At 40.2% G+C, this 23,637-nt stretch overlaps 1 protein-coding gene across 2 annotated transcripts in view; it reads right to left on the minus strand.

Moving 5' to 3' along the window:
- Nucleotides 1-23,637, minus strand: part of adgrd2 (adhesion G protein-coupled receptor D2) — a 55,857-nt gene that overhangs the window by 18,044 nt on the left and 14,176 nt on the right. For both annotated transcript variants that reach the window (XM_031300851.2, XM_035998397.1), the window contains exons 8-18: nt 18,408-18,519; nt 14,566-14,700; nt 13,419-13,524; nt 10,824-10,929; nt 10,683-10,738; nt 10,349-10,475; nt 10,079-10,182; nt 9,472-9,574; nt 6,553-6,706; nt 3,760-3,893; nt 1,696-1,811 (exon numbers count right to left, since the gene is read on the minus strand). In XM_031300851.2, coding sequence (XP_031156711.2) covers nt 1,696-1,811; nt 3,760-3,893; nt 6,553-6,706; nt 9,472-9,574; nt 10,079-10,182; nt 10,349-10,475; nt 10,683-10,738; nt 10,824-10,929; nt 13,419-13,524; nt 14,566-14,700; nt 18,408-18,519 — 1,253 coding nt within the window. The remainder of the gene's footprint in view (nt 1-1,695; nt 1,812-3,759; nt 3,894-6,552; nt 6,707-9,471; nt 9,575-10,078; nt 10,183-10,348; nt 10,476-10,682; nt 10,739-10,823; nt 10,930-13,418; nt 13,525-14,565; nt 14,701-18,407; nt 18,520-23,637) is intronic.

Below are 23,637 nucleotides of genomic sequence, written 5' to 3' on the forward strand. Positions count from 1 at the left end.
GGTAACCTCTACCAGGCCTGGCCCAAAAAGATACGGAACCCAGCGGTGCGGCGGCCTCGCCCTGGTACCCAACTCTCGGGGTACAGATATGTCAGTAATTTTGAGTAAAAGCCGGCTTCGCTTATCCCGTGCGAATATGCCACACGAAACTCAGATGTGTGTGTGTGTGTGTGTGTGTGTGTGTGTGTGGGGAGGGGGTCATTTCTAAATCACACAAGGTTGACAACAACTTAAGAGGTAGATTGCTCCCCCCTCAAAAAACATGACAGACAAACCACTCCCCAAAAAAGAGATAAAAATTAACCATTAAAGGGGCTCAAACCATGCATATATCCTTATTAGGGCTGGATCTTAGGGTTGCTTTTCCCGAAAATTTGCATCTCTCTTAACTTTATTGCAGTATTGAAGGAATAAAAACACTGAAAATGAATATTCGAATCCCAAAATTGAAAATCAAACAGCTACCCAACAAATGAATATCTGTATAGTGGATTTTCGGACCCAGCCCTTCTTACTAGAAAATATATGTTTTCTAACGATTTCAGACACAGGATATGAAGTGTTTAATAGGGGTGGGAATCGATTGGCACCTCACGATTCAATTCGATTCCGATTCAGAGGCCAACGATTCAATTCTAAACCGATTATCGATGCATCTCGATGCATCTCGATGCAACAATTTTTTTATGTACATTTCCATGTGTGATTTTTAAAAATATACATATAAATCTGAGTTTGCTACTCAGAGTTTGCTAATCTCTTCCTAGACAAAGCAGCTAGACAAAGCTTAGATTTTGACATATGCAGTATTTGTCACACACAAGTTTTAATGAAATGTTTTGTCTACTGAGGTTTTTGTTTTGCAGTCATTTTTGTTTTGCAGTCATTCCTTAAACATGCTTGTGCAAGTCACCTTCTCTCACAGTAATCTTCCATGTCAGAGGCTGTCATGTTTAAAGGTGGATAATTGGCTTCTTAGAACATGAAACATGAGGTGGTCAGATGGAATGTGATAAAGTAGATGAACAGCCTAATTATTTTAAGTATGTCTTATTAGATCATGTGTATATATACAAAATGTATTTATTTTTTCCTTTTGGCCATTTTTGTGTGTTTTCTTTTTCTGCACTCTTGCCTAAACTCTAAGTTGTTGTCCATTATCCCATCCTCTTTCAGTCACTCTGTTTTCTGATTTGTACTTTGTAAAGTTTGTTTGTAAAAAAAATTCTTATTAACTTATCAGAATCGATAATCGAATTGTTCTAGAGAGAATCGCGATGCATCTAAGAATCGATTATTTTTCCCACCCCTAATGTTTAACGCTCAAAAGGTTTTTGGGGAGGAGGACCCCGCAGACCCCCCCCCGGTTATAATGTGTCCCCACCCCAATGTTAAAACTATACCTACGCCCTTGCATGCAGTTGTGTTGGGACCAGGTGTTAAGCTGATAAGCCCTTCCAACTCCCACAGCAGACTCCCCGACCTAAACTCCCAAACGCTCACACTGTCTCTATTGACTGTGGCTGGCTCGAACCAAAAAGGAAACAGCAAGTATGTGTGTATGTGTGAGAGGGAGAGAGCGTGTGAGAGAGAGTGTGGGCGTGAGGTAAAAAAAAAAGACTTATGAAAGAGAGCGCACAAAAAGCAGGAGGAGGGGAGGGAACTGAGAGAGGTAGAGAAGCCACTGTATCTCACCAGGTGAGGTCAAAGGTCTGCATCTTTGCTGCCGAGCTTGGACTGAGCATCTTAGCGCGGCGGCGAGCGCTGGAGACGGTCACCATGACAACCCGGAACAGCACAACTGCGTTGACCTGGGGGGGGGCGGAAGGACAACAGCATCACACCTGGCCTCCAGCAAACATGAGATGTAACGCTGCACATCCACTTGGCCTCAAGGCACATGTAGAGGAGGGCACATTTCCTCCTCAGGCTGCACGGAAAATCACATCACACTAAACACTACTCATGAGTAGTAGTGATGCCCTTTATTTCATTTTATCTCTGCTCCTCGCCTATCTGCGATGGAAAAGACAATATAGAGAAGGTATATGGAAGCTCAGTCTTCATGTGGATGATAGAATCTTCTGCGTTCTTTGGACTCATCTTATGTTGTGTGTCGACAGCACGGTGGTGCAGTCAGTGGGGGAATGTAACTAAGTACATTTACTGAGTACTGATTTTCAGTTCAGCTTTAGTTGAGTCTTTTCTTTTCATGCCACTTTCTACTTCTACTCCGCTACATTTCAGAGAGAAATGTTGTACTTTTTACTCCACCACATTCATCTCACAGCTTTAGTTACTTTACACATTAAGATTTTTGCACACAAAACACATGCAATTTATAAAATCTGATATTTTATTATAATCTAAACTAGGCAACAATATAATGGCCGACAAGTCCAGCTGAAATGATTAGACCATTAAACACACAACTGTTTGGATCCTTTCCAGTTTCTAAAATGGGAGGATTTTTCTTTACTTTTAATACTTTAACTACATTTTCATGATGATACTTACATACTTTTACTGAAGTAACATTTTCAATATATGACTTGTAATTGCAACAGAGTATTTTTACAATGTGGTCTTAGAACGTTTACGAATCTGAATACTTCTTCCACCACTAGGTGCAGTCAGTGGTTAGCACTGTCGCCTCACAGCAAAATGTTAAATGCATTTACAGAGATAGACCTTTTCGTTTAAAGGGTAAGATTATTTTTGTTTAACATGAACCAAAATGGCCATCGCCAAACCCACCAGACTCCATTAAAATAAACAATACTTTTAGAGTGTATAGAGACATTATATTTTTGAATGTAAACAGGTGAATTAAAGGGTTTATTTCAACCAAACCAGAGTGGTGATTGTTGGAACAGTGTAAAGACGAACCAAGACAGCTTTTGATAGTGTCGACTCTAAATGAAGTGTGCTTTAGATATGTATATATATATATATATATATATTATTTTTTTGAAATTAAGTCTGGTGAGTTTTGTGATTTTAGGGTTGTTTCATGTAAAACAAAAAGGATCTTACTCTTAAACAAAAAAGGTCTATTTCGGTAGGGATCCTTTCCATAATGTTGTCAAACACTTGGAATAACAATATGAGCACGTAAGTGGCAAAAACAGCACTTTAAGTGGACGGAAATTGAACGTGTGCAATTGCCCAATAACTTAACTATTTCTCGCTTAATACAACTAATAATAAATACAAATAATAAATAATAAAGATTGTTGTTTCAGTCAGTCACTTAGACACAAAAACATAGGAAAATAGGGTCCAGGTAAAAAAAAAAAAATTAAGTTACCCTTTAACACAAAGTGTATGCTGTCCCTGTATGAATGTAGGATTGATTAAATGAATTATTACGGTCCCTTCTTTTTCCTCTTCCTCCTTTAAATGTTTTAAATAAACTAGTTTTCAAATATTTGAATAGTCATTTCAAACACCATTATACTCGCAACACACAAAACAATTTCAAGGTTTCCTAGATTTAAAGAGTATGATCTTTTCAAAGGCTAAAAGTTGTTTCAAAAAGGTCCACAAATAAACATGACCACAACACCCATAAATATGTCAGTTACATAGAAATGTAGGGAAGAAAGTACAGGAGGCAGGTGAACACACACACACACACACACACACACACACACACACACACACACACACACACACACACACACACACACACACACACACACACACACACACAATGAGATTACACACACACACACACACAGTGCAGTGATTACATACCGCTAAGACAAATATAACAGGTCCCACAAAGGCCCATATGGTGTCAGTCTTCACATTGAGCCAGCAGTGATCATCTGACTTGTACTCATCCACTGATACTGCCAATGTTACACCAACTATTAGAACAGGTAGTCCTGGAAAACCAAATGATAAAAGAAAATGAACAGTGGCAGTGTTGTGAACATAATAATCAGCGTGTTTCAATACATATTTAGTCTGTTCTGTTCTCTTCTATTTAGTCTGAAGAGGAACATTGATTGGGCACATCTGCATTGGAAGAGCTGAGAGGGACACCTTAATATTGAGTGTCTGTGATGCTTATTCACACAATGTTCTCTGCGACATAACACACCCTCACAGATGGATTCGGGGGAACATGCACAGTAGCAGCTGCAGGATGTTTAAAAAGAAACTATGTTAAGGGTTGATATCACATCATGTCCACCACATAATGTTTCTTTAAGTAGTGATATAAGTTAACATTAATAAATCATCAGTGGATGGGACAAACAAGTCTAAAAGTCAAAGAGCCCCACTAGCAGCTCCTATAGGCTGCAATGTTAACTAGAACTGCAAGCAGTTACGACGGGGTCCAAGCCTCCCGGCGCGAGTCACTCCCGACGACCCGGGGAGCGTGCGAAATCGGGATCCAAAGTGCAACGGTGGGGAGGGAAACGTCAGGATATATCGAGAGGTGTGAGCCGCAAGATCTGTGGTACATTGCCATTGCAAATATCCCATTAACATTGGTTGAGTAAAAGGGCCAAAACGAGTCTATGTTGACTATAGCGCCCATGCCCCATTTGCATGCATTGAATTATCAGCCAAAACACATAAACGTTGATTATAGCGCCATCTAACTGCTGATTTTAGCCGAATTTGGTAAAGAGCATCGTAGTGCTATGTGGAAAAATAATCTCAAGATTTTCGTTGATAGCATTTAATTTGGCTGAGATATGATAATGTTTGTGTTTTGGTAGCTAGCTAGGAAAAATAGTTTGGTTGTAAATTATGCATACTTTAACGTAGCAAAATTCTTTTGATAACTTTTGGTCAGGTCCATCTGGAGATGCTATGTAGCTGGTTTCGGGCAGATGGGTCGCACGGCCTAGGAGGAGTTTGAAAAAGTTGGTTTTGCACATTGCGCAATATTGCTAAAAACCTTCAAAGCAGAATTGGGCGTAATCTATGTCATGTCATTCAGCGTGATTCAAGGAGCGCGTTAATGTAAGGTTTTCTAGTGTGCAATGTGTAATATGGGGGTTATAGGCAAAAACATGTTTTATGTCATTATAGCGCCACCTAGTAGTCCACATGTGTATTTTTTGGTGTGTGAGGTCCTTGACCCATTGTAAATCTACCCTGTAAATTTAAAGTTGCTCACAAACTCTACATGGTCATTACCATAACCATGTAGAGTTTAGGCTGTAGCGGGAGTTTTATCAACGGAAGAATAATAATCTCTAGAAAAACAATAGGGTTCCACAGCCCTGCTGCTACAGACTCGGGCTTGGACCCCTAATTACAATCCCCAAAATGGAAGAGCAAAGAGGCCCTGAGGCTGGCATTAGAAGAATCCCTGGTCAGAGGTCGTTGGAAGCAGTGGCGCCGGCAGCCGTTATCCTGTGCGCACTGTGTGTAAATTTTTTTCTGTGAGACATGCAACGCATCTAATAATAACAATGCTTAAATGTGCACAGGAGCAGCAGCCGACACCAGTTCTGTTCTGCTCTCTGCTCTGTTCACAGAACCATTTTTTTCATTGATTATAAGTTATTTAGTCTAATTACACAATGTTCCACTTCCGGGATTGCTCCGTTGCCGCCGGAACTTCCGCCCGATTTCACTCTTTTCGGCCGGATGTCCGTCACCTTCCGCTTTCTTTGTGTTGCCATTCTAAACTCCGGTGGATTTATGAGGACTATAGTTAACTGCTCCACAGATCTCTGCAGGGTAAATCCAGACAGCTAGCTAGACTATCTGTCCAATCTGAGTTTTCTGTTGCACAACTAAAACAACTTTTGAACGTACATGTTCCACCAAAACAAGTTCCTTCCCGAAGCTATTTTGCAGAGGCAGCGTGGCTCCGTCCGGGGTTTAGCGCCGCCCCTGACAATTGTGATTGGTTTAAAGAAATGCCAATAAACCAGAGCATGTTTTTCTCCCATCCGGGAATACTGTGTGGACTCGCCAGACCTTCCTCCGCAGAAAAATATTTAAAATAAGAACTGAATAAAGACGATAAAGAAAGATAAAGAGAGACAAAAAAATAAAATAATAAAAATCAATGAAGTGCTGAGTGTATTGCACATACATAACAAATTGCAATCCACCAATTTTACACATAACCAATATGAGGATTGTGCGAAACACATTTCATTAAAGACAGGATAACTGCAGGGGGAATGAGCTTTTTGGAGTAACAGTTAGTCTTTCTGGGAGGCAGCAGATAGTGACGTCCTGAAGAAATTAGCGTAAACTCACTGGACAAAATATGGTCATGATTAATAATACGTATGTCCAAGAGAGAGTTTAAGTCTGAGATTCATAGCAAGTGCTCACATGTACAGTTTGAGGAGCAGTTAACCATAGTCCTCAGAAATCCACCAGAGTTTAGAATTACAACACAAAGTAAAAGGAAGGTGACCGACATCCGGCCGAAAATGAGGGACATCTGGCGGAATTTCCGGCGGCACCAGAACAATCCCGGGAATGAAACGTCGTCGATATAGACTACCACATCATAATTCAAACTCCAACTTGACAAGTCACTGAAGGGAGATGAGAGTTTACCCCAGCCGATGATGTAGTAGAGCTTCATCCTGTGGTCCTCGCTGATGTTGACGGACACAACTTTGCTCCAGAGCAGCAGGCCTTCCACCAGCATCCAGGAGAAGGAGGCCATGAAGAAGAGGTGGAGTAGTGCAGTCACCACGAAGCACGCTGCCTACAGGATTAAACACATACAGTACAAAGGTGTTTTGTGGACTGGGTCTAGAGCTGGGCGTTATAGAGAAAATCAAATATCACAATATTTTTGACAAAATACAGTGATGTCGATATTGCGGCAATATTGGAGGGTTGACTCTTGGTGCTTTCAAACAATATTGACACAATAAGAGTTTTGATAAATAATCACCATTAATGTGGATACAATAACTAAGTAATGTTATCCTGTTCCCACCGTGCATCAATTTTTTTCTGTGAGACATTGCAACACATCTGTTGATAATAATTTGTAAATTTGTAAATGGGCACAGAGGAGCAGTAGCTGACAGCAGCTCTGCTTTACAGTAGGCTTATCAGTAAACACCTCAAATTTAACAGTCATGTCCCAGAAATGCTTGTTACTAACTTATCTCCCGGGAGCTTATTCCCCGGAGCCCTTATGTTTTCTCGCACCGCAGTTTTCCTTGGATGCACCTAAATCATTGTTGCAGCTGTCACCGTGGTCCTGCTTGGGGCCCTGCTATACCCTGCTACGCCCTGCAGTACCCTGCTATGCCCTCTGCATTATCTTTATTGTGACTATACTGTAATTGCCACAGTTCATCATACTCCCAACCGGCATCGTCAGACAACTGCTAACCAAGAGCCTGGGTCTGTCCGAGGTTTCTCCCTAAAAGGAAGTTTTCCTCACCACTTAAGGTTTCTGCCTAAAAGGAAGTTTTTCCTTGCCACTGTTGCACTAAGCGCTCGCTATTGGGGGAACTATTGGAATTGTTGGGTCTTTGTAAATAATAAAGTGGTCTAGACCTACTCTATCTGTAAAGTGTCTTGAGAAAACTCTTGTTATGATTTGATACTGTAAATAAAATTGAATTGAATTGAACAGTGAACACAATTTGATCCTTAGAGGATTTATCCCAGAAGTGCCCAGACTACCATAAAAGTCACGCCGCTTCGAAAGTTGGGGGTTAGGTGCAAGCTTTATAAACTTTGTGAAACGCAGTCTACCACAAATTCATAATATCGCTATCATTAATGGTGCCTTGTTGCAAATTCGGCAATTGTGATTTGCTACATTGAGTTATTTCTTTCTTTGAGTAAAGAACATTTTGTCTCTCCCAGCCTGTATAGCTGCAAATGAAGTCAGCTGCTCAGATGCTGCATGGAACATGCCGTTATTTCTTACTCTATATCATTCATTTTCTTCCGTGTTGCTTTTGTTTTCATGCAGTTCTGTTGAATAACACAGCTGTCATGGACATAACAGATCAGTAAATCAGTAAATAGAGATGTCTCCTCCAGCTACTTAACTGTTGTAACAACCTGAAGCCTAGGGTTTTACAAAATGCTTCAGCATAATATTTTAAACGGTAGACGAAAAACTGACATATAGCCTGGACCAGTATACAGTTAAAGAAAAATCAGTGTCTCTACCTACACACTTATACTCACAGCTAACACACACATGACAGGCACTATCACAACACTAGACATGCCTTTATGGGACACTTCACACTACCTTTACCTAAAACTAATGCCATAAAGAAAACTGCAATGTTTAGGAACATATTACCACTGCATTTAACAAAGATAACAAGTGAGATCAGTTTTAACAAGAGACTAAATTTAGCAATTACTCAAATATATATCATCTTAAGCTGCATATAATAGTAGGGTTGTGAATGGGGATTAATTTTGTGTTGTTTACCTAAGTACAGACACACTGGTATAACGTGTCCATTGGTTACTTATTCCAAACGTTTGTTATGAAGGGAATGTGAATATATCAGTAGAACTATATTTTATGGATAATGTTGAATTATGAATTAGATAGTATTTATTTATTGTATTGACAATGTGGAAGTATTAATGAAACGTTGAATGTCTTGTTTTGTTTTATCTTTTGTGTGGACCCCAGGAAGAATAGTTGGAACTATACGGTAACAACTGATTACCAACTGATCCTAAATAAAAAGTAAAAAAAGAACAAAACAATTTTTTGACTTGGTCAACATGATGCGATAAAAGTATGCTCTGTGTAGTAGCACACTCCCTCATACACATCAAATATGAGGCTACATTAACATCGTTACATTTTGGTTTTTAAGCAGAGTTTTGAGCCAAAAGCAATCTCCGTGCACACAAGTGTTTTTAGTTCCAGTAGAACTAATGTTGGTTTAAACTTACACGCCCAAACCGCATATCTCACGAACATTCTCGTACACTGGGCATAAACAGAAAGCAGCATGTATACTGCGCCAGTTGCTGGTAGTTGCCATGGTAACGTTAGTAGCTTTAGTCTCAGAGAATGAGACATCATGACTGATAAGACCCAATCAGGCAGAGAATTCCAAACCAAAACGGGGTCAGAAGTGTTTCCAAATGTCTCCGGTTTAGGGGCTCTGAAACGCCAGAGCAGGGGGAATGATAGGAAACGTAGCAAAAGATATTCATTTTTAAACCAAAATGTAGCAATGTAAATGCAGCCTGATAAGAACAGCTGGTTTTAGGCGTAGCAAACCGATTAAGCAGGAGTATGGTTTTGTGCGTACTATGGAATAGAATCCTGCCAGCGCCACTGCCTCCAGTCAGGTCTTGTGACTGCATCATATTGTGTTCTAAACTTGGGCTGAGAAATGTGATTGTCTACGAGCACATTTTTGTTTTGAGAAGAATGTAGAAATAATTCTTTTTTTTTTATCTCATGTATACTTATTTTACCTCCTGTTACACACTTCAAATGTGTCATGAGTGGAGTCTCACCTCATTGGCAGACGCCCAATCACTGCACATCAACAGCAACTCAGCCAGGCCCAAAGCCACGATCAGGTTCTTATGGACGGTGGTACGGTCGGATTTAGGGACACTGCACACACACACACACACACACAAACACACACACACACACACACACACACACACACACACACACACACACACACACACTTTAGAATATTGAGTGAAATCTGACATCATCTTCAATTTCACCTACGAACACCTCAGTGCGGTCCATTGGTAAATAATGACAAAATTTGACTGTGGTCCACAAATCCTCACAAAATATCTCCCCTCCCCTAGCCACTTAATACCCGAGTACACCACACACACACACACACACACACACACACACACACACACACACACACACACACACACACACATCCATCCATCCATGCATCCATGTAAACACACACAGCATACTATATTTGAGTGAAAATCTCGTAGTAGTTCTCAGAATCTTTCAAAAATATTGTCACTGTGGTGCTGTTTTTTTTCTTTTTATTTATTGATGTGAATCTGCAAGGGTTGTATGAAATGCTTTTCACCCTCTGCGCCTCACAGAGTGCACTCTGAGATGTGTGTGACTCACCCCACAGCGATGAAGAGGACGAAGGTGAAGAGGAGGCCACACAGAGATACTCCACAGCCGATGAACGTCAGCACTTGCAGAGCTTTTTCGTTCTCCAGGCTCCTCTGGCATGCACACACACACACACACACACACACACACACACACACACACACACACACACACACACATATACACACACACACAAAGGATGAGCTGTAAATAGCAGCACATACTGTAGATGAAAGTCTACGCAAAATACACAGTGATAATTGGAGAAAGCAATGTTACCTGGGCTTCATAAACCTGCAGCAGCAATGCAAAATTGGTGGTGTGGTTGCAGTAGCACACAGTGTATCCATATTCTTTGGAGACTACATCACAGCCTTTGGTATTCCACCACCCACCGGCCTCGGGACTAGTGAGACACAAACAGCACATTCTTAAATATCTACATACACACAGGAATGCCAAAAATGACAATAGTCTCCTGTCTAAAGGGTTTTGCAGCATTTGTCCCATTCTTTTGATGAAACAGGTAACATAACTTTGGTATTACTATTACAGAGAAGTATGAGGCCTCCAAATTGCCCACACTTTTTTCAAAACGTTCATTGGTACTTACGTGAGATCAAAATCCCAGAAGGCACACACTGGATCATACACAGTACCAGTGGGATTCTGTAATAAATATCGAAAAGTATATAAGGAATATGATATTTAATTAAGAAAAAAGAATGGTGGAGATTTGGGAGATTTTGCTAACCTGTACTCTGTGCTGGAGCTGGAAGCGAACTGCTGTGCTAACCGGCTGGTCGTCTCCCAGCACTGTGGTGGACATGACAGAAGAGCCCAGGACGGTGCCCAAATACCTGGTTATGGACACAAATTCACACATTAAAACAAAGTTTGCAAAATAGCCTCAGGAAGGAACTTGTTTTGGTGGAACGTGTACGTTCAAAGGTTGTTTTAGTCGTGCAACAGAAAACTCAGATTGGACAGTCTAGCTAGCTGTCTGGATTTACCCTGCAGAGATCTGAGGAGCAGTTAACCATAGTCCTCATAAATCCACCCGAGTTTAAAATTCCAACACAAAGAAAGAGGAAGGTAACGGACATCCAGGTGAAAAAAAGGACATCTGGCGGAATTTCTGGCAGCACCGGAGCAATCGCGGAAGTGGAACGTCGAGGATATAGACTTATTACTAAGTTATTCCTTGAAAACACGTTTCTTAACACAATGATTCCGGTTTCTCATTAGCTGAAGGTTCCCTTATATCCTTATAAAAACAGTCCTTTGATTTGTTTAAATTTCATATATACGGGTTATTTTTCTGGTGTCATGCTATCCTGGTAGCCAAAACGTTTCAAACACAATATGCTAGCTTTTTTCCAGCTCCACCCATCAGATGCAAATAATTAGACAAAATGTCATTAAAATAAATAATATGGAATATTTTTTTAGAGTTTCCAAAATCATCCCTAGTTTAGCACAGTCCAGTTTGCATGCTAATTCTGTATCATAGAGTAACTTAACCCTTAGCCTGTTATGTAGGTTGATACCTTTATTCCACAAGCTATAGTAGAACTTTATTTTAACGAGGTGTCGAAATGTGCCAAGCATCTTAATAAAAGCTAAAAGCAGACATTTTGCATTAGCACAGGACTATGGACCATTGTCTGAGCAGACATACTGACTTGTCAAACACAGATGGAACAAATAAAATGAATCATAGCTGCATGAGATTTAAGATAGCTCATTAGCATTACTTACTGGCATGGCTAAATGGAGCCATTGTTATTTGATATTTGTGCTTTATCTGTGATGACAATAGGTAAGGAGGTGGATTAAACAGAAAGTCAGTGTAGTTCTGGAACATATAGTTCCTGATTCTAGACAACAACAAACATTTTGGGACATAAGCAGACTGAAGTCACAGAAATACGTGAAATGACCACAACCTCTTAACTAGGGCTGCACGATATGAGGGAAATTTGTAATTGTGATTATTTTTTTACTGATATTGCGATTTGATTCACGATATTGGAGGGAATGATCATTTTTGTATCATTATTCTTATTTTCATTGAAAAATATTAAAATTAAAATAATTAAAATGATTATAGTGTGATTTTCTGTACCAAAATACTTTCTTTAGCCTGTAGGATACAAATTGTTGGCTGGGACGTATGCTTTGACACATAATTTGCCTTTAACAAATATTGCGCCCTAGACTGGATAAACCCAGCCCGATCTGCCGGCGATTTAATTTCGCCCTGCAGCTCAGGCTGGAAACCTGTACATCTTTCTATCCTGCTTCTGTTACAAATTTGCGGGGACCAATCACAAACTGGCTTATCCACCTGTCGGTGGGTTTAACACGATGACGATAGAGAAGCGACCAAGCAGCTTTTTGTTTACATTCAACATGACGGCCACCGAAGCGTAGCAAACCGTTGATGCCGCTGTTGCTGCTACGTCACCCGGATCGTTGGTCTGATTGGTTGAAGGACTATCCAATTGCGTACAGAGTCATTTGAACCATGCCCGTTGATCACGCCTCTTTTGCAGTAGAAATACAGAGCAGACACCCCAGACTAATGTACAATCTTAAAAGATTGAGCTTGGTCTGATGATAACCAGACTAATTGCACCCCACCTGCGATTTGGATATTGCACTAGTCCATATTGCAATTTCGATAAAATTGCGATTAATTGTGCAACCCTACTCTTAACAGTGCATTACATAAGTAGGCTATTTCTGGTTCAACACAGCCCCTTCTCAATGTCAGGTGAGTTGTATAAAGAGCGATAAAGTCTGTGTTGGTAGGAATGGGTCAATACAAACATGGGACTTTTACCCAAGAGGCCGCTGTTCATGTCTCGTGTGGAACCAAACATCAACACTGACTTCTTTGATTAACCTTCTTAGGTAAATCAAAATATGTAACACATAACCAACATAACATACTTAACTTAAGTACGTAACATACTTATTTTGACCCCAAACCATGTTCATTTCCTAAACCTAACCAAATAGTTAGGTTGCCTAAACCTAAATTGTTTCCGTGGTGTACATGTAATTTTATCACATGACGTGACATCTACACATACAGTAACGTGGTGATAAGAGGTCGTAGTCATTTCAACTATTTCATTCAGATTAGTTTGGAAAACTAATCAATATTTTGGTGGACAAAACCACTTTTCAGCATGCTGACAAGTCATTTGCAGGCTGTAGTGTATTATATGGTGTACAAAACATGCAATACTGTGACGTGATGTGTGGTGATGTTAGGCCTACAGTAGAAAATGACATGAAAATTAAACAAAAAGCGTTCATGTTCATGCTTGTAGGTTACCTCTGGCTGCCATCAGTGACAGTAGGGACCATGGTGATGTTCCCCTCTGGATTGAAAGGCCGCAAAGAGCCGTACCACGTGTTGACCAACGTGAGCTTATGGAAGCCTGCACATTCAACACAACAGCAAGATGAGGCATTTCTTCAGCTTGCAACAGACAGCAAAAAAAAAACAGAACTAAGAAAAATGTAGTTTGTTTATTTAGAATCACTCATTTTTCAAGATAAATGGTTATCTCAAAACCCAACAATGTGCCTCCATCTGCACTTTAATGCAAGACATTGGGAGTGTAAGTATGTTATACATGCATTCACCTCATTCATGACCAAGTTTGTCACTGACTTGCAAGACTTAGGTTAATAAAATGTCTCCTCTCTTTGCAAACACTCATCCTTGTGATAGATGAGTCTGTTTATGGGAGTGGCTCAGTCTGTAGGGAGTTGGGTTGGGAACCAGAGGGTACTTTTGGAGGGTACCAAAGTGTGGACTGGTAGCTGGAGAGGTGCCAGTTCACACAACTGTCTTTCTCCTTGAGTAAGATACGAACCCCTAGTCTCCCATTGCCAGACCCTCCTCCACAACGCTGCGGAGGAGATTCTGGCTAGTCTACACAGAAAAACGTGCTCTGGTTTATTGGCATTTCTTTAAACCAATCTCAATCGTCTTGGGCGGTGCTAAGCGCCAGACGGAGCAATGGTGCCTCTGCAAAATAGCCTCGGGAAACTACTTGTTTTGGTTGAACATGTGTACATTCAAATGTTGTTTTAGTTGTGCAACAGAAAACTCAGCTGGATTTACCCTGCAGAGATCTGAGGAGCAGTTAACCATAGTCCTCATAAATCCCCCAGAGTTTAAAATTCCAACACAAAGAAAGAGGAAGGTAAAATAAAGGACATCTGGTGGAATTTTCTGCGGCACCTGAACAATCCCGGAACTGTCCATTGACAGCTGCTGCCCAGTCACTCTGACATCCCGCCATTTGTACCAATAGGTACAGCGCATGTGTGTGTATTCCAGGCCTGTGTGTAACGTGTCTTCTAATGTGTGACTTTTTTTTTAATATCCCTTGCGGGATTAGGGGGATTAATAAAGTATGAATTATTATTAGTTCAAGTGGATAATACATAATTTAATGGCATTATCCTACCATTGTTACGGAGATCTTGTATCTTCTGATGTGGGACTGAAATACAGTCTAGGTTGGTGTGTTTCCCTGTCTCAGGCCCACAGAAACTTGAGCCTCTGGATCCTTCCTGAAGCATCTGCTGCTGCATCTCCAGTTCTGAAAAAGCCAGGACAACAAAGAGAAAAGAGTTAATGATCAATTTCTCTGCATTAAGAGTCTTGAGAACGTGTATCCTGTCTTAAGTCACATCATTAAAGGAGACATTTTTAGGTTTATACCTGCATTTTGAGTTTCTACATCCCTACCTTGCACGGCAGCTGGATTCTCGTGATATTACAAGATCATGCGAGAATCACAGGATCACACAGGATACCTGGCTTTAAGTAATATGTTTGTGTCTGAACTACCAGCTTACCAAACCAATGAGGAGCTACTGGCAGCTACGTGGCGTGGTTTAGGTGTGTGATGGCTGGAACTGTTTGTTCAAAATGTCTGATGTGATAGACTGATGGTTCAACTATTCACTTGTCAGGTATTTTTTAAGGTGCCTACCCTTTTCCACACAGGTTCCAATGATCGTTTCTAAGATGGTTCTGTTTTAATAAACCATCTGGCGTGTCAGGTTACCTGTATCCACCCTCTGTCTAAAACTCTCTCTAAATCCCCCTCCTGAAAAGCTTTTGAGTGGCTTGGGAGAAACATATGGCGCACCTTTGCAGGTAGCACAAGCACTGAAAAGTAACTTTTTCATGATATGTTCCCTTTACACTTTTCATACCTTGCACAGCAGCTGGATTCTTGTGATATCATGAGATCATGCAAGAATCACAGGATCACGTCATACGAAAATCCATCTTGCCTGGCTTTAAGTAATGTGTTTGTGTCTGAACTTCCAGCTTACCGAACCAATCAGTGCTTAGAGAGGAGCTACTGGCAGCTACGGGCATTGTTTAGGTGTGTAATGGCCGGGACTGACAATGTCAGTCGTGATAGACAGATCATGATCATTCATCCAATCACTAAGCCCCCCTCTCGAAAAGCTTGCGATTGGCTTGCGAGAAAAATATGGCTTCATTACAAGTGTGTCTGATGTTTTTGGTAAAGACTTTACTCCTTTGGCTAATAAAGTAGAAGAGGATGTAGACCGCTGGTGTGCCCTGCCGCTGTCACTGACAGCTCAAATAAGCTTAATTAAAATCATTGTTTTGCCCAAGTAGAGGATGGATACCCGACCCGAGCCGACGGGACAGGCCAGGTTCAGACAGATATTTAGAAATGATGTTCGGGTTCGGGTCGGGCTCAGTCACATCAGCGCGATAAGGCATTGAACATTTTATTTAAATTTAAAACAGCTTATTGTGTAGGTGTGTTAACGTGCGCTTGTTGCCCCATGTGAGCGCTGATGCGCTCATCTTTTGACATTTCTGAATGCCTTCCTACAGTTGCTTAATAAAAGCGGGCTTTCCACACAAACAAACGTACATTAGTTAGTATGAGAAAAAAAATTGATTTTAACTGTGTCGGGCTCGGACATAAATATCTTAATGCCTGTCGGACTCGGTCGGGTTCGGTTACTGGCCTGTCGGACGTGGGCCGGGCTCAGACAGAAAAATGCAGCCCGATCCACGGTCTATGCCCAAGTTCTTATATATTTTGCAGCATATTCCTGTACTCATTACAAAAGCATCTTTTTGTTAAATTAGACAAAACAAAAAAAATGGAGTGGAAAAAGTGGAAAAATAAACCTGTTCATACCAACCAGTCAGTCCTGCAACTCCCCAAATGTACAGGTTGGCTAGCCCTACACTGGGCAACCAACATTGAAAAAATCCAACACTGGCCTGCAGAGACCTTCTAATCTTTCAATACTTTTTTAAACCTCCAAGTAAAGACTCAGCATTCAGAATTTGGTTCAATAATGGAATAGGAACTAAATTATTAAGGATTTGTATGAAGACAGGATTTGCTCATCTTTTACTGAGCTTTCATCAAAAAATCACTTACCTAACTCTTGTCTCTTTCTTTTTTTTTCTAAATGAAAGATTTTGTCAAAAGACAGTTTTCTCACTACCCCAATGGAAAGACAGCTCTATATATAATATTAAACTCTAGAAAGTTTGACTTTCGCTCAACCTGCTCACCATTTCCCCCGCAAAAACACACACACACACACACACACACACACACACACACACACACAACTTAAAGTCTCCTAACTCCTCTTGTATCCTTTTTCTAAGACTCTTTCTTTGTTGATGGTGAAGAAAAATAACAACTCACCAGACATTTTTTTTAATTACAACACTATGAAAGTAACAGTAATGGTTCGAATTGTAATCAAGATTGATTAATCTGAGCCTGAACAGTGTTGCCATGGCAACTTTAGCATAGTTCTGCTGGGTTTTAAGAACCCCGTACTTTATTTTTATCTCAGAAATCTATTTGATTGTTCTTACGACGTCCTTAAGAGCATTCCGAAGGAAAATTGGACACCTTAAAAGAAAAATTGAGGTTTTAGAAGTTCCATGAACAAATCTTCACAATGCAAGCGGCTAGTGGTGTGATATGTTGGATTTCATTTTGAAGGTTCTTCTCAAATTCTGCCTCCCTCATTGTATGTAAGTGGTGGCGGACAAAAGACAAAACACAGGAACACTTTTCAGTATGATCTAAGGTGTAATTTCCACTGGGGACAAGGGGGACATGCCCCCCCCCCCCATCATTTTCAGGACTGGTCCAAAACTCTGCAAGGACCTCAGGCGCAACAATTGACCCACTTCCACCACTAGGTGGTGCTATAGCAGATAAAACACATTTGGTGTTAAAACTCCCACACCGTACACCGGACATTCAAAAACCATATATCCACGCATTCCCTGGTTGTAACTGAATCGTCTGATATAGGCCACGCCCATTTCCGCCTAGACTTTTACACACACACACACACACACACACACACACACACACACATCTTACTTCTTAAAGTTACACCCTTAACCCTTGTGTTGACTTCGGGTCACATTGACCGGTTTTCAATTTTTGTTTTATATCTGAAAATATGGGACGGAGAAATAAACGCTGAAAATGTGTAGAAGAAAAATTTAACAATTTAAAACATTGGAAAAAGCAAAAACAAACTGTGAAAAAAAGTGTTTTTTTCAAGGTTGATGGGAAGACAACACAAGGGTTAAATATAATCCAGTCCAATACAACTCGCCGTCCGATGCGTTCCCAGGCCAGGGTGATATAATCCCTCCACCTAGTCCTGGGTCTTCCCCTAGGCCTTCTCCTAGCTCCTTTTATTATATATATATATATATATATATATATATATATATATATATGTATATATATATATATATATATATATATAGGTTTAATTCCACATGTTTAAGGTTCAGTTCCAAAAAATTTGCCTTTCATTCCATATACCAGAACTAAACACATTTTATATAATTTGCTGAACTGCATGCCATAATGTATATAGCATCCATTAAACATCTGATTTCATTTGGTGTATTAAGGTAATGTTTGTTTTCCACTCTGTTACTGTGTGATTATAATGTTACTATTAATGAATGGACCATATTCATCTGGCATCTTCAGTGCAGCCAATTTTCTAAATGCCTTTTATGATGGACCCAGAGCTGGCTCGAATGTGTCATCCCTTTGTACAAAAATTCCTTTGCTATATTTTTTTTCATGCTTTAATATGTCAATGTGTGTGTGTGTTTGTGTGTGTGTGTGTGTGTGTGTGTGTGTGTGTGTGTGTGCGTGCGTGTGTGTGTGTGTGCGTGTGTGTGTGTGTGTGTGTGTGTGTGTGTGTGTGTGTGTGCATGTGTGTGTGTGTGTGTGTGACTCACTGATGTTGGGTCTGTGAATGGTCAGGCGATCAGTCTCCTCCAGCAAGCGAGGGCTCAGGCTGGTCACCATCCGGTCAATACTCTTGACCACATCCATTGGGCCGTTCACCACCTAAAACACACGGAGCGTCTTAGCAGCGGCTACACTCATCCACTCTGCCCTGCTGAACACAGTCGTCAAAGCTGAAAAGGTACATTTCAAAAAACGGCCATTCAAGTGCCACAGTGCCTTTCAGCAACGTAACTGTCTGCCAGAGTGTGTACACACAGTTGAGGGCACACACACACACACACACACACACACACACACACACACACACACACACACACACACATATTGGCCTATATTGATGGGTACAATTGTGGCTTCTGCCATTGTCTGTTTATAAGAGCCAAGCCTTGGAGATAGAGCTGGGGGCAGAGCGAGGGAGGTTTGTGGATGAGTACAGCCACGGTTTTTCAGAGTGCTGCTCATCCATTGAGTCTGGGGCTGAGGTGGCCTTGGAGCGCTGAGAGGCCTAGGAGGGGGGGCAAGCGCAGAGAGAAACAACACTTGTCATGAAGCTGCACACACATCAGTGAGTGCAGAGGCAGAAGTAACACAAAAAAGATGTGGTAATGGTGTTGGGAGTGAAAGCAATGTACTGTAACTGTTGACTGGCTTAGAGCCTGGTTTCCTGTCTGAATTCTGTTTTGGATCAGGAATTCAGAATGTGAAAATTGGATGATTTATGCTCTAATCAATACATATATATACTGCCATAGCATCTGTCAGCTCTGTTCTGCTATTCTAGTGGTAACTTCATTATTCCGGTGCTGATGATGAGCTGTTATAATAGTGTATCCATAGAAGCATACTGCCCTCTAGTGCTTTAAAGCAGAAATATCTATCTATCTATCTATCTATCTATCTATCTATCTATCTATCTATCTATCTATCCATCCATCCATCCATCCAGCCATCCATCTATCCATCTATCTATCCATCCATCCATCTATCTGCTATGATATAGTTACAGCATTTATTTTAAGGCATAGAGACATAAAATGTATACTTCAGAGTAAAAGTATATTGGAAATTCCTGTCTCTTTTACAGCCAACAACGCGATGGAGGTGCAACACTAGAGTACATCGCTGGAGTACCCCTTTTAGAAAACCCTTTTCTATATACAGTTTTTCTCAGTCACTTTGGTACATTTCTCGAATCATCCTCGACATTTGCAAAACAGTAAGTGCATTTCTCAAAACAATTCGTACAAATAGCAAAACACCATGGATTATCTGCAAAAGCCAGTCTCTTGTCATGTTGTCAATATAACAGTATATTCTGGAGGGATGTTCTGATGTAAACTATGGCTAAAGTTTTGATGACAATTATTGTAAATTGTAGGTTACACCTTAGTATATGTGGGAGTTTGATTGCGACTGGAGACTGGACAAGATTCACATTTACGCTTTTACTGTTTGTACTGTAATTTGTTGACAGACCATGTCATTGCGATACAGAAAGGAAAAGACAGCACTGCATAGCACAAAGAAAAAATGTGAACAGAGGACATCTCCTTATAACTGTACATGCATTGCTGTAGGAATTACAGTGCAGTCTTCCTACACCTCCTGACATTCATTATAACGGTGTGTTGTGCTCCAGCTATATACTGTATATACTTGCCAGTTGATGGTCCATGAGATGCACCTTTGTTAGAGAAAGTCAAGATTCACCTGGGAGCAATTTACCAATTCCGGACAGATTTAGAAAAAAGTCTAATGGAAATGTATAGAAATATGCTTGACATATTATGACAACTTGTTCAACCATTTTGCATGTAAAGACTTATGCTATGAACTAATGCCTAAATGTTGTGGGGGATGAGACTATTCAAGAGAGACCCATTATAATACATTTTTATCAACATGACATAAGCAATTGATAATGTAAGAAACAGCAGAGAATTGTACATAATCATTTGCATGGATGTACCAAAGCATTTGCAACTTGTTCAAAGAAATGAGAAACTGCTTTTTTGATGTGCACAAGTGACACAATGATGTGAAGATTGAACAGGTAGTTTTGAGAATTTCAATTCTGATCTGAGAAATGTACCAAAGCGACTGAGAAAAACTGTAAAGTAACAATTATAGGATATATACAACAAAAAGCTTAGAAAAAAAAGCTCTCAAAAAGTGCCAGTGCCTTCCAGACAAAAAGAAATATCAAAAAGATGAAATGGAAATATGAACTAAAACAGGCTTGCATTGCCTTGATTGACAGTGAATGTAAGCTGTATCCAAAGAGTTGTGAAAGGGTGTTGTGAGATTATGGGCATTGAAAGTAATCCTAGTAAACAGGAGGAGCAGTTTTTCAACTTCTTGGGTAAAAGAAGGGATACTTGTAAACTTATCATTTTAATGGCTGCTGATAACTTGTAGTGTCTTCATGATTTAAAAATCTATTCCTTTGAAGATTTTTAAATTGGGTTTTTGATTGTCTCTATGAGCTAGACTGACTGGATCATGGCTATAAAAATACATTGTGTTGTATGCCTGTAGAGTACCCTTTTTTACTGTAAACATATAGTGTGATATTCCTTTTTTCTCCTGGAGAAATGATCAAAATTGATATCCTTTCTAAATCTGTGATATTTCAGATGTAAATACAATACACAAACTGCACAGATTTGCAAACTCTACATGCATCTACATGTAGGATTGGGCATCGACAACCGGATCCAACTTGGAATCGTTTAAAAAATTACAATTACAATGGAATCGTTTTTTTTTTATTGGAATCTGTTAGAAAATTTGGCCTGCGTCCAAAATGCCAAACTAACATGCCATTTGTTGTGTTGCAGCCACGGAGCGCAGTAAGCGCCACTCTAAAGTGTGGCTTTATTTTAACGTTGAAAAAGCCCGGTAAAACCGTAAATCAACATTGAATCAGAAATGTTCCTCTTATCTGTGAAATTATATAATGAACACTTTTGGACTGTTAACAACTTTATAATCATGCCACTAGAAATAACTACAAACTCAGGCCTCCTATCTGTCGAATATCGTGACTTCTGTTTGGTTTAAATTACAGAGATTCGGTGATATGGAATGCTTTATTTCCACTCCTATGGAACCAGTTCCCAGTTTTGGTTCAGAGGCAGACACCGTCTCCACATTTAAGAGTAAGCTTAAAACTCTCCTTTTTGATAAAGCTTATAGTTAGAGCTGGCCCAGGTTTGCCTTGGACCAGCTCTTAGTTATGCTGCTATAGTTTTGGACTGACGGGGGGCTTCCTATGACACACTAAGCTCCTCTCTCTCTCTCTCTCTCGCTCTCTCTCTCTCTCTCCATCATCAGCATTCATGTCCCTTTAATGCGTGTTACTAACCTAGCTTATAGTCCTTATGCTTTCTCACCTTGCAGATTTGTTGGTTCAGGTAGGTTCGTTTTTGGCAGCTGCTGCTGTGGTCCTGCTTGACGCCCTGCTACGCCCTGCACTGCTACAACTATTATTTCTACTCATAGTTCTATTAGCTTTATTGTTACTATAAGTACCACGGCGCATCATGCCAACTGCTATGATTATTATGAATCATATTTCTGTATACCTGTATCAGTGTCTTTGTGTCCCAACCGGCAGCGGCAGATAGCCGCCCACCAAGACCCATGATCGGTCGGAGGTTTCTGCCTAAAAGGAAGTTTTTTCCTTGCCACTGTCGCACCAAATGCTCGCTCTTGGGGGAACTGTTGGAACAGACCTACTCTATCTGTAAAGTGTCCTGAGATAACTCCTGTTGTGATTTGACACAATAAATACAATTTAATTGAATTTGCCATCAGAACACTGGTGCAATTTAAGAAAGATGTTGAATGTTTGTTTTTGTCTGTTATCCCTATGGCATGTCTTTGTAAACAACCTATGTTAACTCCTAATATTATTTTACCTTTCGTATTTATTCTGTTGATTTGATATTGTGTATACTTTTGGTTGGGCTTTTTTTCTCTTTCTTTTCCGTTTTTAGTGTTTTAGTTTCTTTATATTTTAACTGGAGTATGTATTGGAGAATGCCCAGATTAAGCCCCTCTGAGGGTTTTCTGCATCTTTCCATCACCGTCTTTTATTGATTATGTGTTTAGTAATCTGTAGTATTTGTATATGTGTAAACCAATAAACTAAACTAAACTAAAATAAGTATGTGACCCGTTTCAACTCTACCCCTCAAAGAATTGGAAACGAGAATTAATAAGAACCGATAAGATTCTTTTTCATAGTACGCCCAGAAACCGCCTGCCCGCTGAAGCGGTTTACTGCAGCAGAAATCAGCTGTTCTTATAATATTTAATGTGTATGAGAGTGTGCTCCTAGCTTACTTTTATCACATCATAATGACCAGATCATAAAAAATATTTTACTGAAGCGTTTTGTAAGAGAGAGAGAGAGAGAGAGAGAGCGAGGTGGATGCGCTCAGAGCAGACAGCTGTCGGCGAGCCTGTATGGAGATATGAATAACATGATTTCTCTGTGTGCCATGTAAACATCATATCCCGAATATGATCAAAAACGGGATGAGCCTCATAACCACAATATTTATGTCCATGTTAACACACATGATTCAAACAACATGCTATAGCTCCGTACTGTACATAAAAATGAACATTCTGATGAATAGTGGATGGGTTGTTGGGGAAATAGTCTATGACCACGACGTTCCACTACTGGGATTGCTCCAGTGCCACCGGAGATTCCACTGGATGTCTTTCATTTAAGCCGAATCTTTCGCTTTCGTTGTGTTGGCGTTCTAAACTTCGGTGGATTTATGAGGACTTTGGTTAACTGCTCCTCAGATCTCTGCAGGGTAAATCCAGACAGCTAGCTAGACTATCTGTCCAATCTTTCCAGAGTCCAATCCAAGAGTTTTCTGTTGCACGACTTAAACAACTTTTGAACGTAAGGCTGGGCGATATGGAAAAAATCTGATATCACGATATTCTTGACAAAATACCTCGATGTCTATGTTGCGACGATATTGTAGGGTATACAATTGGTGCTTTAACAAAATATCTTCACAAAACAGTTTTGATAAATAATCATCAAAAATGTGGATATAACGACAAGGTGGGTAAAGGCAAATAATAGAACAGCCAGTCTGTTAAGTTGACTAGTAAACTTTAATGCAGCCTTTAAAACCAGGAAAAGACAACACTTAAGCCATGTTACGATATTACAATATTCAAAAT

Source organism: Sander lucioperca, chromosome 2, assembly GCF_008315115.2.
Source record: "Sander lucioperca isolate FBNREF2018 chromosome 2, SLUC_FBN_1.2, whole genome shotgun sequence".
Classification (NCBI taxonomy): Eukaryota; Metazoa; Chordata; class Actinopteri; order Perciformes; family Percidae; genus Sander; species Sander lucioperca.